The 17,604-nt window shown below is 32.7% G+C and overlaps 1 protein-coding gene across 1 annotated transcript in view; it reads right to left on the bottom strand.

The window, feature by feature from the left end:
* Window positions 1-17,604, bottom strand: part of LOC141838857 (sodium/hydrogen exchanger 8-like) — a 35,758-nt gene that overhangs the window by 5,868 nt on the left and 12,286 nt on the right. The window contains exons 8-16 of the mRNA XM_074726457.1: window positions 16,436-16,488; window positions 16,291-16,356; window positions 16,052-16,096; window positions 12,389-12,444; window positions 9,588-9,772; window positions 6,223-6,276; window positions 6,039-6,146; window positions 3,661-3,892; window positions 948-1,250 (exon numbers count right to left, since the gene is read on the bottom strand). Coding sequence (XP_074582558.1) covers window positions 948-1,250; window positions 3,661-3,892; window positions 6,039-6,146; window positions 6,223-6,276; window positions 9,588-9,772; window positions 12,389-12,444; window positions 16,052-16,096; window positions 16,291-16,356; window positions 16,436-16,488 — 1,102 coding nt within the window. The remainder of the gene's footprint in view (window positions 1-947; window positions 1,251-3,660; window positions 3,893-6,038; window positions 6,147-6,222; window positions 6,277-9,587; window positions 9,773-12,388; window positions 12,445-16,051; window positions 16,097-16,290; window positions 16,357-16,435; window positions 16,489-17,604) is intronic.

Here is a 17,604-nt window from a genome sequence, read left to right as displayed (position 1 = left end):
CACGAAGCTCCCGACAATACGGGATCCTGAGGAAGGCTCTATTGTATACAACCTTACTCTGCTTTGCAAGAGGCTATTTTCGAAACTTGAACCCGTGACCTCCAAGTCACATGCCAACAATTTTACCATTGTGTCAATGCTCTCCTTTAATTCAATTAAATTAATTATGTTTGTCATTTTTGTAGCTTATTGTTTTAAATTTTAATTCAATTGATAATCTAATTGCTACATAATTATTTAAAAAGTAAAGAAGTTTAGTGGAAGAAAATTAAAGTAGTAAAATTCACCTAAATTCAACTTAACTTAAATTGAAGTAAAAAATTAGTAATTCATTTTTAATTTACCTATTTAATTGATATTGTTTTATTTTCAAAAGTAGAAAATCTAAGTGCAAAATCATTAAATTAGCAAAATCCATTTGATTTCATCTTAGCATATTTTAACACGTGCATAAATGTGTCAAGCATCGATATACTATGGTACAATAATTTTAGCATTGAATTCACTATCTAATTCATTAAAGGAAATACCTGAAACATAAAGATGAATATTAAAAGAGGAAAATTCATCTAACTTTCCTTATGTTTATTGAAGGAAATAAACTAAGTGGAAGGAAAGTAAAAGAGTAAAAACTCATTTAAACTTATCTCGGCACACTTTCATGGGTGTTGGTTGTCAACCACAATACAGTGCCCAAAACTATAGCATTCTATGCAAGGATAGAAACCCCCTTGCACAAAATGTTATTGTAAACCTTGACTGCTAGTATCCTACAATTTTTCATCTCTGATAAATTGTGTAGCAGACTCATAGATATCATTTTTAATATTCATGAACTAGTTTATGAAGCAAGTTCTGAACTGATTATTCATAGCACAAAGAGATCATTCATAGCACAAAGATAAGCCAAAAACAATGATATGCAGATAAAGCGGCAAGTAATGTACCAAGAAAATCATGAAGTTGCCTCCTGGCCATTCTATGGGCACGAAGAAAAGCTGCACATATATAGCATGCAGACTCCAAGCGTTCCACAGTGAAATATGTGACCAGCCTCTGTGGAAATCTTCTCAAATGAAGGAACCTATAATACTTTGGGAAATGAACACTGGATTTTAAACCCTTCCAATCAGATAGAGGAGCACTTGCTACCAAATCCATAGCTTCATCGACAGATTGCATCAAGAGGTTTGCTGTAAATTGTGTTATTCTTCCCTCATCAAGCATCCCCCAATAAGCCGCCTGAACACCTGAAACATAAGATAAATTTAGTCAACAAGTTTGAAAATCGACAGGGCAGTGTATTTTTCACATTTACAATTGAGATATAGAATTGAGTTCTCAGAAAATGTAGAAAATGGAAGAAGAACTAACCAAACAACAACAACAATCAAACCTCTATCTCACTAAATAGGGTCGGCTATATGGATCCTCCTATGACTTTGGACTCAATCCTCTACTAAATTCCATTTTATCATTACTAACCAAATCTTTTTTGGTCTCTCTCTTCCTTGATTAATTTGTGTATTTGTTATGTTGTCTAACTAGGATATTTATTGGTTACCTAAGTACATGTTCATACCATCTTAAAGACGCCACTTGGAGTTTTCTCTCAATAGGTGCAACCTTGACTTTGTTTTTAATATTCTCATTTCTTATCATATCCATCCTCCTATATCCGTAAATCTATCTTAACATTCTCATCTCTTCAATTTTCATCTTGTATTCGTTTGCTCAATTCGTAGTCCAATATTCAACTCCATATACATAGCAAGTATAATCGTCATTTTATAAAACTTCCATTTAAGCTTTAGAAGTACCTTACAATCACAAAGAACACTTGAAGCCCTTCTCCATTTTAATCATCATACTTGTATCCTATGTAAAACATCTATATCAACCACTTCATCTTTTTGCAAAAATAATCCTAGATGCTTAAAGCTCTCAATTACAGGTAACACATCATCTTTTATCTTAACAATTATCTTATTGCATCTAATACTACTAAACTTAAAATTCGATATGTTATGTCTTTACTCTACTAAGCCTAAAAAATTTTACTTTCAGTGTTTCTCACCAAGATTCGAGCTTAACATTTACTCCTTCACATATATTATCAACCAAAATAATATCATCTGCAAACAACATGCAACATGGTAACGTATCTTGGATATGTCAAGTGAGTTCATCCATAACTATAGTAAAAAGATACATAGTTAAAGTTTATCCTTGATGTAAGATAGGAAACACTTTGGTTAATTCGCTTAGAGTATTCATTCTTGTCATTACATCTGATATATCATTAATTGTTTCAATATACACTATGCTAACACCTTTATTTTATAGAATTTCTCATATAATTTTCCTTAAGACTTTGTATAAGCTTTTTCTAGATCAATGAATATCACGTGTAAGTCTTGCTTCTTTTTTTATACTTTCCAATCAGTTTTCTGAGAAGATGTATAACTTTTATCGTTGACTTTTCAAGTATGAATCTAATTGATTTTAAATCACTTTGGTTTCCTTACTTTTTTCTATCATTTTTTCCTAAAGTTTCATAGTATGACTCATAGATTAATGCCCCTATAATTCATATAATTTTTTGTCTCCTTTATTCTTAAACAGGAAACTAGAGTACTAACCCTCTACTGGTCAGATATTTTCTTCATTTTCAATATTAGGTTGAATAACTTTGTGAGTCATTTAATATATGCTTCCCTAGGCACTTCGATACCTTTATTGGAATGTTCAACTGTTTTTCCATTTTACATTCTATTTAATGTTTGTTCTACTTTTGAAATTTAAATTTTTCGATAAATATTTAAATTTTTATACTCCTTTGACCTACTTAAATTTTTTAAGCTAAGTTTGTCACCTAAACCTTCATTAAAAGTTGATGAAAATATATCTTTCATCGCTCCTTTATTTCCTCATCCTTCACTAGTTCTCTATTAGATTCCTTTTTTAATGTATCTTATTTGGGTAAGATCCCTTGTTTTCCTCTCTTATTTTATAAATACTTTGTAAATAATTTTGCAAAGATTAAGCTTCATTAGTTGTCATAAAATTATTATGACAAAATACTTTCTGTTTGTTTTAACTCATCCAATCTGATTCAACTTACTGTTTAATTTAGCTCGTCCAATCTGATTCAACTTACTGATTGCTAGGGCAATATATGGCTTTGTCAGATGTATCCAAGTATTGTTAACAAATTTACTTCATTGAGATCGCAACTTCCAACTTGTAATGAGTTGCAAGCTCATGCATGTTTAATCTCAAAACCACTTATAGATGATATTCATAAACAAAAAGTGCAACACCTTCTAAGTTGCTCTTCAATGTGCATAATTTTTTTTTTAATTTTGTTGCATGTTGTTAGAACAAGAAGAATGTTCTCCCTGTGCTTTACTTATTTATTTTTGAAACGGTGTTCTCCCTGAATTACCCATCAAAATAGATGTGTGCCAATAAAATGTTGCACCTGACATTTCATTGAGCTTCTACCATAACATGCTGATGTTATGTTGACTAACACTTAGTCTCAATGGCCAACGCATACATGTGCAAGGTGCTGACCATGCATACCAAAGAAGCAAAATGACCAACTTGATAGTCCTAGTATATACTAATTATATGCATATTTTACAAGCAGCTTACCATTTAGAAAACGCACACGAATATCCCTTAGGTTCATTGTCTGCAAGTAAGATTCACCCTCCCCAACATTGTGGGGGTGTAGTTGATCTTCATCCAAGTTATTTAAGCATGTGATATGCCTAATGATAGTGGGCCAATCAGCAGGCCCAAGTTCTTCATCATCTCTAAAATCACCGAAAGATTCTAAGGCCTTGTTCCGCATTTCATACTTTGCATAGTTTAGTACACGAATCTGCAAGGTGACATAACAGAATGAACTTAGATAGAGATTGTAAAGGAACCAGAAATATTGTGAAAATTTATAACTTTCTTTAGCTAAATTGTGTTGCATAAAAGACATTCATCCTCTTCATTCCATACCAAAATAAAAAGGCTTAGAAAATAAGGAAATGATGAAGGAACCAGGATGGTTGTAATTAAAACTCCTAACAAATATTTAGTTACATTCTCTTGCGAAAGGGTTTATTTTGGTTCGTTATATCAAGGACAATAAAAATTGACCAAGCCAAAAAAAGCCCAACCAATCTAACCCGTGTGAGTTATAAATTTTAAAAAATATATCAAAAAATTATATATATATATATATATATATATATATATATATATATATATATATATATTTGAAAACAAATAATAGAGACCAAAATGATACAGATTTAATAATTAAGAAGCAAAATAAAAAATTTTTTAAAAAAGACTTAAATGTAAATAAAAATATGATAATTTTGGTCAACAATGACCAAGCAATAATTTTTTCAAAATTGCTAGATCCACTTGACAACCCAAAGTAATTGATTCATCAAGCAATTTCAAAATTGGTAGATCTATTTGACAATTTTGGCTAAAACTGTTATACAATCAAGTAGCAATTTCGGTTATTATATGACTATTTTTTAGTCATTTGGTAATGTACGAATGAGCTCCAATGGTCACTTAGAGTGCATCTATCTATTTAAAATTTTTTAAAAATAAAAATATCCATATAGCAATTTTGCCAAAACTGCTATGATTTTTTTTTTAGTGTTTTGTTCACTTTTAAAGTATGGCCAATGATCTCTAGAGTGCATTAGCTATTTAAATTCAAATTTTGAGGATAAAATGACCACACTATTGACCAATCCATTTTTACCAAAATTATACCATTTTTATTTATTATTTCACTTTTTAAAAATAATATACATTTAAATTATAAATTTTGTAAGTTTTTCATTTCCAAGTGACCAAAAAAACTCAAAAATGACCATGTTATAATTTTTCCAAAATTGCTACATGATGAATATTTTTGAGATTTTTTTAAAAATCTGAATAAATGCATACACTTTAGGAGGTCATTAGAGTTTAGGTCAAGACCAAAAGACTTAAAAATAACCATGTAACATTTTTTGAGTTCTTTTAATATTAATAAATAAAAGCACTTTAAGAAACTGTTGGAGTTCAATCATGCCAAGGTTTAAAATTTCAAACTTTTCTAGAATTTAGGTCCCAGATTGGAATGATACATTGTCAACACCTTATTGTACCGGGCCGATACAACTTCCATACCTTTTTTGTTTTAAAAATGTGTGTATTATAACAACAACAACAACAACCAAACATTATCCCACTAGGTTTAAATATGTATATATTAATTTCAAAAAAATAGTTTTACTAATATTTAATTGCTATAGATGCTAGTTTAAATATTTAAAATTATTAAAATTATATAATTAATTTTTAAAATTATTTGAAAGTTATGAAAGTAATTCTTATATAATAAAAATAAATTATATTGCTAACATATTAGTTATATCAATTTTATTAAATAAATAACTCGGCATAGTGTTGTTTACTTTACCTTTTGATTTGCATCAAGTGAGAATGTATTCAAAGGCAAGCAAATCACTTAGGAGAAAATAACTTGTATCTAAAGTAAATGAAACAAACACTCTCTGAAAATTAAGAAATGTTGTCTGAGTCTAAATTATCAAAACTGCAGATTTCATCAATTTAAGTTAGCCAACCTCCAATGGAAACCAGCAAAAAGTGGTGCAAGATGAACTTATTATTAGCTGACAGTGCTTGCTCAGATTTACGGTTACTTGAAGGTACAATCACTTGTATGATAGACTAATTGATCCAGGAAACAAATAAGAGAAGATTTTCAACACATGAACTCCAATTACATTCTTAAAGCTACAAATAATTAAGATGATCTCCTTCAATGTGTAACTTCAATAGATATTTTGGTAACCAACATGGTCATTTCATATTAATTATGATGATTGTAGCACATCAAAATCAAGTCAATTTACTTGGAAGATAAAAGTTGTGTCTGATTCTGTGGAAAGTAATAACCCATATAGCAAATTATTATGATTGATACTAATATAAGTACTAACCTTTTCTGTTGAGAGTTTATCCATGCCTAGATAATGAAGCAAGAACTGTACAGTTGATCCGTTCACAATTAATGTCAAGAAAACAACCCCACCAGTAAAGAATAGAAACTGCATCAAGCAAACAATATCATATTTCAGGTGATTTTGTTGGCACATTTAAATATAGCAACTCTAAAAAACATACCAGGATCCCTAACTCTTGTGTGAGAATTGTTTGATTCAAGTTGTCACTGTCACGCTGAAGAATAGCAAAAGTAAAGTGTTACATTAGCATCCAAAGATATGATAGTCCTTTTCAAGTAGCAAATAAATAATTATCCATTCAAGGCAACTCACAGTATGACTTATGCATAGGACTGAAAAGCACATTAATTCCAAAAGTCAAAATGTGGCCTATGACCAGCAAGTTATAGCAGGCTGTAGTGGGTATTTTTAGAGTCTTGAGGTATATATCTATGGAATGCAAAAATACTGATAATGAGCTAGTTACAACCAAGATCAAACTCTTTATTTTTTTTACCCTTTATTGTGTAACTTTTTTATTTATCTATTTTCTCTATAGTTGACTTAGAACACTTCTTTCTTCATGAAACCGTCTCTATCCGACTTAACAGTGATGGCCATTCTTGATCAGTAACAATGTCAGTGTTTGAGTTACTGGATAACTACATGCATCAGAAAGCTTGATATTTTAGGATGGGGACCATTTTACAGAGGTCTAACATAATGTTTAGGGTGAGAGTATTTAAAAAAAGTTTACAATCAAGACAATACAACCAAATGTTTTCAATTAGAGTACGAGATTGCTAGTTACTCTCAGGGTGATCTCTCCATTCAAGATTACTTTTCTAGTTTTCAAAACTTATGGGCTGAATATGTTGACATAATTTATACCAAAGTACCAGACTCTCTTTTTGTGGTTCAAGAGGTGCATGAACAGAGCAAGAGAACAATTTTTGATGAAACTACGTCCTTAATATGAGGCAGCCTGCTCTAATTTGATGAATCGTGCTCCTTCTCCTTCTTTAGATGTGTGCTTTGGAGTTGCTTCGTGAAGAGCAACGTCTTGCAACACAAACAATTTCCCAGCAAAATAAAATGCATAATAATGCAATTGCTTATGCAGCTCAAGGGAAAGGCAAGAGTAAAGACATGCGACAAGTTCAATGCTATAGTTGTAAGGAATACGAACATATTGTTGTTAATTGTTCAAACAAAATATTGCAAGTATTGTAAGAAGTTTGGGCATATTATCAAAGAATATCATACTCGTCCTCAGAATCGTCAAACTAATCAAGTTGTTGTTGCTAATCAAGCCATTGTTACTCCTGAAATGGTTCAACAGATAATTACTACAACCTTTTCAGCCATAGGACTTCAAGGTAAGAGTACTACGCCATCTTTATCTTGGCTTGTGGATTTTGGTACATCCAATCATATGACTAGTTCCCTTGAGACTCTTAGCAATGTTAAACAATATCATGGAAATATTCAAATTGCTAATGGTAGTAAGTTACCTATTCATGCTATTAGAGATATTATTCCTAGTCTCATTTCGACAAGACAATTGGTTGATAATGACTATGATGTTCGATTTTCTCGTGGTGGTTGTGTTCTGTAGGATCATGTGTCGGGGAAGGTACTAGCGAAGGGGCCTAAAGTTGGACGCTTGTTTCCTTTACATTTTTCCATTCCCAATTTTGTTTCTTTAGCTTGTGTCACTATAAACCAAACAGGTGAAGTATGGCACAAACGTTTAGGCTATCCTAATTTTGTTGTCTTATCTCACTTACTAAATTCTAGTTTGTTGGGCAATAAATATCAATTTTCTTCTCATCTTTCTTTTGATTGTTCTACATGTAAATTAGATAAAAGTAAGTCTCTTTCTTTTCCTTCTCATGATAGTCGTGCAAAAAGCTGTTTTGATATGATTCATAGTGATGTGTGGGGTATTACTCCTGTTATATCTCATGTCAATTACAAATATTTTATCACATTCATTGATGATTACAATAGATATACCTGGATTTATTTTCTTCATTCTAAATCTGAGGTTATTTCTGTCTTAAACATTTGTAGCCTATATTGAGACCCAATTTTCTTCAAAAATCAAAGTGTTAAGGTTTGATTCTGGTGGTGAATATATGTCTCATGAATTTCATGATTTTCTCTAACAAAAAGGCATTGTTTCTGAACACTTGTCCTTACACCTCAGCAAAATGGTGTTGTTGAACGTAAGAATCGACATTTGTTAGATGTTGTTCGAACTTTATTGCTTGAATCTTTGGTTCCATCTAAATTTGGATTGAGGCCTTATGTACAGCAGTTTATTTAATTAATCGCTTGCCTTCACGTGTCTTAAACTTTGAATCTCCATATTTTCGTCTTGTTTCATAAGCATCCTAACTATCTTGCCATACATACTTTTAGTTGTGTTTGCTTTATTCATTTACCACCTCATGAACACCATAAACTTTCTGCTCAATCTATTAAATGTGTGTTTATGGGCTATAGTATTTCACACAATGGTTATGTTTGCTATGATCCATGTTCTACCAGGTTTCGTATGTCTCGTCATGTTGTTTTCTTTGAAAATCAATATTTCTTTTCTACTCATGTTGAGTCTTCGCCGGAGCCATATATCCTTCCTAATTTTGATGAGGTGCCTACTACTTTTGATCAATTCAAGCCTGGCCTTGTGTATCAATGACGACAACATCCAACTTTATAGCTTTCTGAGCTTGACCCAACATCTGAGCTTGTTCAACCTGCTTCTTCCACATACAATCGACTCTCAAATGTCATTCCATGGCACTCTTCCAAAATCACCCGTCCACCTGATTGGTATGGATTTTTTACTATTTTGTCCACTGTTCCTATTCCTTCATGTTATTCAAAGGCTACCAAACATGATTGTTGGCATACCAATATAATGAAAAGGGTACCAATAATGATATTTATGGAGACTTGAGTTTTTGGTCTTTGACTCTGGCTCGATCATTCCTTAGAATTTTGCTTCCTCACAATCCCTGTCTTTGGATCCACATTAGAACCCTAGGTGATTGCATAAGGCACAGTAGTGCTTCAAACAAACCGTGGGCTACTTGATCAAGGTATATTTCAGTCTAATTGTGGTCACTTTGGTCAAACTAAGGTGACTTGGAAAAACTACAGACACTTCAGATGACCAGAACCATTGAAGAACTCTCCATCAGGCCTGTGCTCAAGCAAATTTGGGCAGGTCATTCTAGTTCATTGTCGTTTGGCCATATTACCGGATACTTGAATCATGAATTTATCAATTGTCAGAAAAAAAACATGCAGTCGTATATACCATTCAAAGGCCCAAGCCCATTCTGTTGTCGAATTGATAAATAAGATTGAAAAGAATGTCAACCTAACTAATACAATTTCAGTCATAGCAAAGTTATGAAAAGTGCTTAAAGTGACTTCTAATATAAGTAGTAGTTTCAGAAGAAAGTTCAGTAGTTTATTGCATAGAGGACTGTAAATAAAACTTGAAGATGGATAAAAGAGGGACCTACTTACTTTAACAGAAAGTGACAAAGCCAATGCAACAGTCCCTCTCAACCCTGACCAGATAAGAATTATGGACTCTTTCCATGTAATACCATAGCCAAAGTATTGTAAAAAAGGATACAAACACCCCACAACAATGATCCGCGAGAGTTGAAGATACACATAGAGCAACATTACATAGCCCCACGAACTCCCTGGTCAAAAGATATCGACAACAAAACAGAAAAATTAGTGTTTCTATATCCAACTTGATAAATGCTCTATCATTATACAACTACTATTACAGTCTGAGGCAGATACTACCAAATATATTCCAACAATATCTTAATTCTTCCCAAAGCATGAATAGAATGGTAAAATGTGCATAAATATAGTGACTATTCATTCCAAAGCATCAAACATTTACTTTAGATTACACCTGGGAGACAGCTTCCTGCTCCTGTGAGACAGCTAAGTTAAAAGAAACATTTCGTGAAGTTTATATAAAAATCATCAAAATTAAATGGTAACAATAAGAGTTGTGCAAAATGCCAGCAAATTATTCCCTGTAATTCATGGATCACCTAGAAAGATTTGAAAGAGAGTTGCATGGCAGCCGCAGATATAAGGTCTTGCACATCCAGTTGATTTTTTTTAATTCATTTGAACTAGTTTAAATTGAACCAAAAATGACTTACAATCCTAAGCTACTATATTTGATGTTTTGTAACATTTAATTGTTAACTCTTCAAATGTTATTTATATGTATCTTATATTTCATCTATTCTGCATTGTATTTTATTATTGATTATTATACTTCATGCTCATGTGTCTCACATTGTTTGATTAAATTTTTTTTTTCAATGTGGAAGTATTCTCACCAATATTCTTTATTGTATAATATGCAGTCCTTTTAATCAATATAAACATTTTTTTAATACTACCCACATATGTTTCCAAACTACTGTATATGAATCCTACGAGGGTAGACCCCATACCACTAGCGCACACTTTTTGAAACTTTGATTATTTAAAATTTAAGTGATCTATTTTAGAACTATCTTTAAGTTTCCTATATTCCGTCTTTTAAAAAGTACACTAACAAATCATTGGTTCCACCGATGATATTTTATGGTACTAGCCATATAGTATTAGCATTCTAACTGGACCATTGAATGAGTCAAGAAGCATAAGATTTATTACGTGAATATGGTTGAAATTAAGGGTCAATATGATTGAAATATGCAATATCTAAGTCCAAAATTATTGTCAAATTAGCAACACTCTTTCATTACTATTATCGATATTATAATTTAACAAGTAAGAATTCAATATAGTAAATTTCTTAGCTAGCAAATGGTATATTATATATGTAATAAACATAGGTCAAGTTAGATTTATTGCTATTTTGAATCAAACAATTAAATGAACCAGATGGATATATACATGTTTTGGCCAGTAAAACAGGCCACCAGATTGCTTTTGTAGGCGAGAAATGTTCTTGGCACAATCAATAGCACATCAGTAGAGGTAGGTGAACGAGTACAAGGTTGCTGTGCAAGGAAAATGAAAATTGATAAAACAGTCAATCATGTTTTACAGTTGCCTAAAGAAGACTTTTTGGGTCTGATTTCATCAGGTTGGAACGAATACCCATTGTATCAGGTTTTTTGTCTGCACATAGTTGAAATCAAAGTCTTCGTTAGAAGACACAACCCCAAGGGAAAAACCAACGTCCAAAGTTCCAAGATTATATTGAAATAGAGCTACTGTAGACTACTTACACTGACTGACAGTACCTGGAAGTCTTCATGTAATATCCACTATTTTCACTTTCACCCCAAAATTGTACCTCTTTTTGCAAAATATTCCCTCAAGTCTCACTGTTAAAATGCTGACTAGAGAGTTCAAACTTAGGGGCATTTTGCAAACAAAGATAGGTTACAGGGGCATTTTGACAATAATGGAGTTTTGAAGACATTTGGCAAATAAAGGGTAAACTCTATCAGCACTTTGATAATAATGAAAAATCTGGAAGGCATTTTACAAAAAGGTGTAGTCTTTTGGAGTGAAAATGAAATTCACCCTATCCAAGGCTAAAAACAAAAGAGAAATCTCTGTCAAGAAAACAGAATCCTTAACTAACCATTTAGAGGAACAACTATAGTAAAATTCTACGGATTTTCTCTTTTTCCAATAAATGATGTCATGTTAATCAAACAAAGGTTTAAACATTGGACGTTAGAGCATATTTCCTTGGAAGACAAAGGCTATGACATCATTCACATGACAGCTCTTCTCAACCATAATGGCACAGCTTTAGGACTTTTACCACACAAATTTGTGCTCAAGGCCCCAAGCAAGGCATGGTAAACTAGCGCATCTTTCTCCTTTTCTTGTTTGTCCATTATCTTTATTAATGTTTTGAAATGCCATTTCTGAATAACGTAAACTAAAATTAATATACTTCGAGACTGTTTTCCCAACACACCAAGATGCAAAGTAGATAAACAAAAGAAAGTGGCTATGCAAAGCTTTCCTAACTTCATTGAAAACTCGAACATGGTATCAAAGTACCTTCAATGGTAGAAGCTTCATAATGCCTTCTAATGTGAATTAAAATCACTTTAGCTCCAAGAGTGGAAATAAAAATAATGAAAAGGTACATATATCAATATTGTTAAACAGGTGAGTTCAGAAAACTTCAAAGTCCTATATATTGTGCAAGCTTTATATTTCCTGGTGGATGACAATTGAGCTATTCCAAATAAGTTTTTCATTCAGGGAACATTCTAAAGAATAATCACACTAAGAGGGAAAACATTACTTACCATGCCTTTCAAAATGGCTTTCATTGTGGAGTATAGCATCAGCAATAACAACTCCACTGAAGCAAAAGAAAGCGGCAAGAGTTTAATAATGGCAAGAAAGCAACAGTAATTGAATATTACTAATAGCACAGAAAAAGAGATGTTCAAAAATAAAAATTGCTCAATACCACTCTTTTTCCAGAAGATCATTAACAACATTTCCAAATTTCATAAGAAAAATAAAAAAATAAAAAATAGCAATGATACAAAATGGAAGATATCCTGAACATATTTATGGCCTTATCATTGTGTTATATGGTAGTCTGGTAGTAGCATAACAACAATATCCCTTGTACCAGATCAATAGTCCAAACAAGCAATATTCTATTTCAAGATTAAGAAAAAGAATTAAAATTTAATTTCATAAACCTGTTACAAAACAAAAGTATAAGATTATTTTATTTATCTTCTAAATTTTCATAGTGAGACTTGCAAGGCCTTTAGCATCCTTGCTAGCTTTTGCCTTTCATTGTCTATCCGCCCCAATCATCCTCCTCGATAGTTCACTGCAGGTCCATGTAGAAACGACCAAAGGCAGAAACAACTGTTTGCTGACCATTGTCCCCTAAGTATAGCAACAACAATGACTGCTAGCAAATGTTGGTCAAGGACTGCCGGACCTCCCACCTCCATCTAGAAAGATTCTCTCCATGGTCTGAAATATTGCTCAAATTTTAAGGTTTTGGTTATTGGAGATGTTGGTGTCATACCGACATGTGGTGTCAGATGCACCAAGAAAGAAGAATAAGGGAAAAACTGAGAAGAGAAAGAACATCTAGAGTAAAGGGGAGAAGGAATCACACCTATGCCAAAAGAAGATGATCCTTCATTGCAACTGTCGTCACAGAAGTCCCATCCCAAAAGCCGTGCCATGAAATAGTTGAAATGTAGCCCTCACCCTTACAGAAGCCTAATCCTTATAGTCGCTCATAGAAGCTTCGTCATGGTCACTCATTAAAGTTAGGGTTGTAAATGAACCGAACATTCGTGAACAAGTTTGGTGTTCGGCTTAGTAAGAGCTTGTTATGTTCATTCAATACACACAAGATCAATTAAATAAAAAAATTCGAATAACTCGTTAAACTAAACAAACAAGCTTAAACACATATGTGTTCATCTCATTAATGTTTGTGAATAACGTTCGTGAACAGCATTCGTGATCAACATTCATGAATAGCATTTATGATCAATGTTCGTGAACAGCGTTCGTAATCAACGTTCATGAACGGCATTCGTGAACAGTATTCGTGAACAATGTTCGTGAAAAATATTTGTGAACCATGTTCATTAAAACTCTCATCAACATGCTAAATAAAGAAAGAAAGTTTCAAAGTGAACAAATAAATTTATGTTATCAAGTTCAATACTATTATCAAGTTCAATACCAACCAAATAAGCTTAAAATGTAAAAGTTTCAAACAAACTTGAATTAAGAGCTTGATATCATCTAAACGAACCAGGCCCAAGCCAAACTTGAACCAAGCTCAAGTTCATAAAAAAGAAACCAAGCTAAGTTTGAATAATCATTTCAAAAGCTTGGTTCATTTTAGGCTAGGCTTAGCTTAGTTACTTTATCAAACAAGCTTGAACACCATAAAGCTTGACTCGCTTGACTTGTTTATAACCCTAATTAAAGCTCCATCATACAAGAGTGGCCTTCTCTTTCTATCAAGGCCAAAGCTTCCATTTCAAATAACATGGAACAATTTTAAAACTGCACTTCTATCTTGACCTCACTATGCATTTTTTTTACCTGTAATTTAATTTGAGAGGTTTCTTTGATTGGGATCTCTTAGTTTGACTCCGCCATGATTCACCCTATCTATAGACTAGATCCAGCATGACTAGTCTAGGATGTGCCACATCGAAAACAAATAGTGCGCATAGAAGGAAGGGGCCAACTTTTAAAAAATCAAACAACAAAAAGAAGAGAAGGTACAAGGGTAAAAAAAAGACACGAAAAGATAAAGTTAGATCTAAGAAAAAAAATGGGAATGGTGAATCAAAAGGGAAAGAGTATTTAAAAAAAAGTTGATTAATCTGAAGTATCTATTCTTCTTAAGGTTTTTTTGTCTTTCTTCCATCTCAAATTAAGGTGCCACAAGTTTTTATTTCACCACCCTCCTTTCTCATTTGTGAGGATGATTTAATAAGAAATTTATTTTTAGTTTCCAACATCTCTCTTTTCTTAGAGAATGTGTCACATTTTACTTAATCTATCCTAGCACCTTTTCCCCCTAGAATAAAATTTCTAGGAACTTAATCTCCTTCGGACATTTTTTTTCTCCACTCTTAGAAATTGTTGGAACTCTAATTTTGATTTTATTTGCAAATACTCTGTCTCCGCTAGCTGCAGCTTCGAAAAGATAGAGTCCTAGTCATTTTCCTCTTCTAGTATCATCTTTATCTTGAGTAGATGTTGGATCTTACAATCTCCTCTCAAACATTCTAATCATTTGGAGTAATATCGGTCCCACTTAATCTTACTCCCAATATTAACCCATAGTAGACATCAAGGTTTAAAATATTGAGCCGTGTCGAGTTTTCGATCCCGAACCGGAACGATACAGTTTCGGTACCGTATCATACCGTGCCGGTATAATTTTGGTATTTTTAAAATATAAAATATATTAACTAAAATAAAAAATAAAAAAAATTAAAATATAATAAGATAATTTTATGGATTTTAATAAAGTCTATTTAAATTATCTCCAACTATAGCTAGGAATTGATTATTAAAACCTCAATTAAATCCTAAGTTAAAAAATCCAAAAAAAACCCGAAATCGCAACTGCTCGCCCCCGATCACGCGTGACCCGCCCGCGGAGGCGTCGCCAGGCCCGCACGACACCTCCGGTGGCGTCGCCGAGACCGAGCGGCGCCTCCGATGGCATCGCCAGGCCCGGGTGGCGCCTCCGGTGGCGTCGCTGAGGCCGCACGGCGCCTCCAGAGGCGTCTCCAGGCTAGAACCGCTGTGCCGATGCTGTGCCGGTGTCGGTCCATCGACGGAACGAAAAATTTCGCCCATATCGCGCGATATGACTCAAAATTTCAATCCCTAGTAGACATTTTGAAGATCATTTAAAAATTGTCACGAATTTTATCCACTGAAAACATCCCAAGATCGTCATGAACGAATTTTGTGACTAGCTGGACATAGATGATATCAAGTATGCTCCAACTTTAAGAAAATTTTAGAGTTATTAGTCAAAAATAATTGGACATAATTGTAGGTTGAATAGATTTAGATATTTCAAAGCAAGATGTTATGCTCGAGTCCTATAAATATGATCTAATGCTTCTCATTAAAATAGAATAATATTTTTTCTGTCTCCATCCTATACCAATAAGAAAAGTATGAACCAAATTAAGCAAATAAGAATGTAGCCAAAAAGAACAAGAAAGAAACAAACTGTTCATTCCATGAGGCGTTAACCAATGCAACAATGAAAGGTTTAAGGAAAGCTACCTTAGTAAAAAATCTGTTTCTGTAACCCAGTAGGATAACCAGAAACAAGGGAAAAGAAAAAAACATATAATATAAATGCAAAAACTCTTCTATCAATGAACAAGATAAACTTTGATGAGCCTATGAAAATGAAACATAAAATGAATTAGTTATACCTTAAGATGAATATTAATGTGTTTGCAATGTAAGCGACCATTTCCCTGAAAAAGAATTAAAAGTTATTTTTTTCTCATGACAGAAGTACATTAACCACATCAATGAACGCAATAAAAGTGAGTGTAATTCGATATTGTCTAAAAATTTACACACTTAAGTGTTATTGTAAAAGCAAACATGAACAAGAAATGCAGCCAATCTACAGAATATAGGTTATCAGGGCCTATAGCATCCGTACCAAAAATGATGCAAACTTCTTTGACTATCGCTCTTAAATGCTGTTCTAGCAAAAGCTGCAAAAAACCTGCCAATTCAAGTGAACTTATATGAAGAAAATTGCCAACTAAACAATTGCAAGTATCATTGCAAGAAAATGCACTTACATTCCTAAAGTCATCACAGCCAGGACTCCTGAAATATTTGCCCCATCTTGAGCCTATGAAAAGAATCACCACGATGACTAACAAGAAAATATGCTGGTTTTAATGCAAAAAGAAAATACACTACCTTGTTTGTAAATGAACTTGTATATACAATGACAAATTTCTTTAACTCTAAGAATCCATGAAAAAACAATGAAAATGATTCAATATGTTGCAGTTGCACCCATCAACAGACTCCTTTTATAGTCATTTTGAAAATGTGACACATAAAACATTGGTATTTCCAGTTTCACTCCTTCCATACAAATGAAATCAGATAAAAGATATGAATTTAACATATTTTTCATTCCAATAATTAAATGACTCATTTGTTTTACATTTAGATCTGGTCTTTCCAATGTAGTTATAATGATGCAAATGTTATCTTTTTCAGTTTTCGAAAGAGGAAAAATGGGTTCCAAGATCTAGTAAATTGCAATTTGTGTAGAGTTCAAGGATTATGATGCCTGGGATCAAAATGCTGGGAAAAAAATATGTTATGAAATAGTTTTAACATATTAATTCCTTATCTTTATTAAATCCAACATGTAAATTTTAGATCTAATCCAGAATTTTAAATCTTGGAACTTAGATGACAATCAATGTCAAAAAAAAATTCCTTTTTAAGCTAATTTAGAATTCTAAACTATCTATAATTCATGAAAATGATTCAAGACTTCGTAATGGAAAACTACTAAATTTATGTCGACATTGTGTTATTACAAACTACTCTCAATCCCTCAGTAGTCAACCATTCGCTATCATCGTTGGAAGAGAGGAGTTTCTCCATCACCTCCTCCATCATCATCCCTGTCTCCAACTCCTCTATCTGTTACATTTGAGAGGTATTCTAAGACAATCACCTTAGATATTGTATTATTTATTTATTTGAGTATACATTTTCTATATATTTGATTTAATCTTAAACTTAATTAATGAGGTCCACAATATAATGCATAACATGAGAGATATTGTGATTGGATCACAATTAGTAGGTATCTCTATATGTGTAATTATATATGTATTAAAATATTCCCTAGTCAATAAATTGATGAGACTGGATATCATCAATTTTGTGAGACTAGCATATGTTAGACTCTTTGGTTTTACCAAGCAGTGGATCCTTACTA

This window comes from Curcuma longa, chromosome 11 (assembly GCF_044706935.1).
Source record: "Curcuma longa cultivar G26 ecotype Majalengka, Jawa Barat chromosome 11, ITB_CL_G26_1.1, whole genome shotgun sequence".
Lineage (NCBI taxonomy): Eukaryota > Viridiplantae > Streptophyta > Magnoliopsida > Zingiberales > Zingiberaceae > Curcuma > Curcuma longa.
Note: the sequence above shows the minus strand (reverse complement) of the source record. Positions and strands in the feature narration are given on the sequence as shown.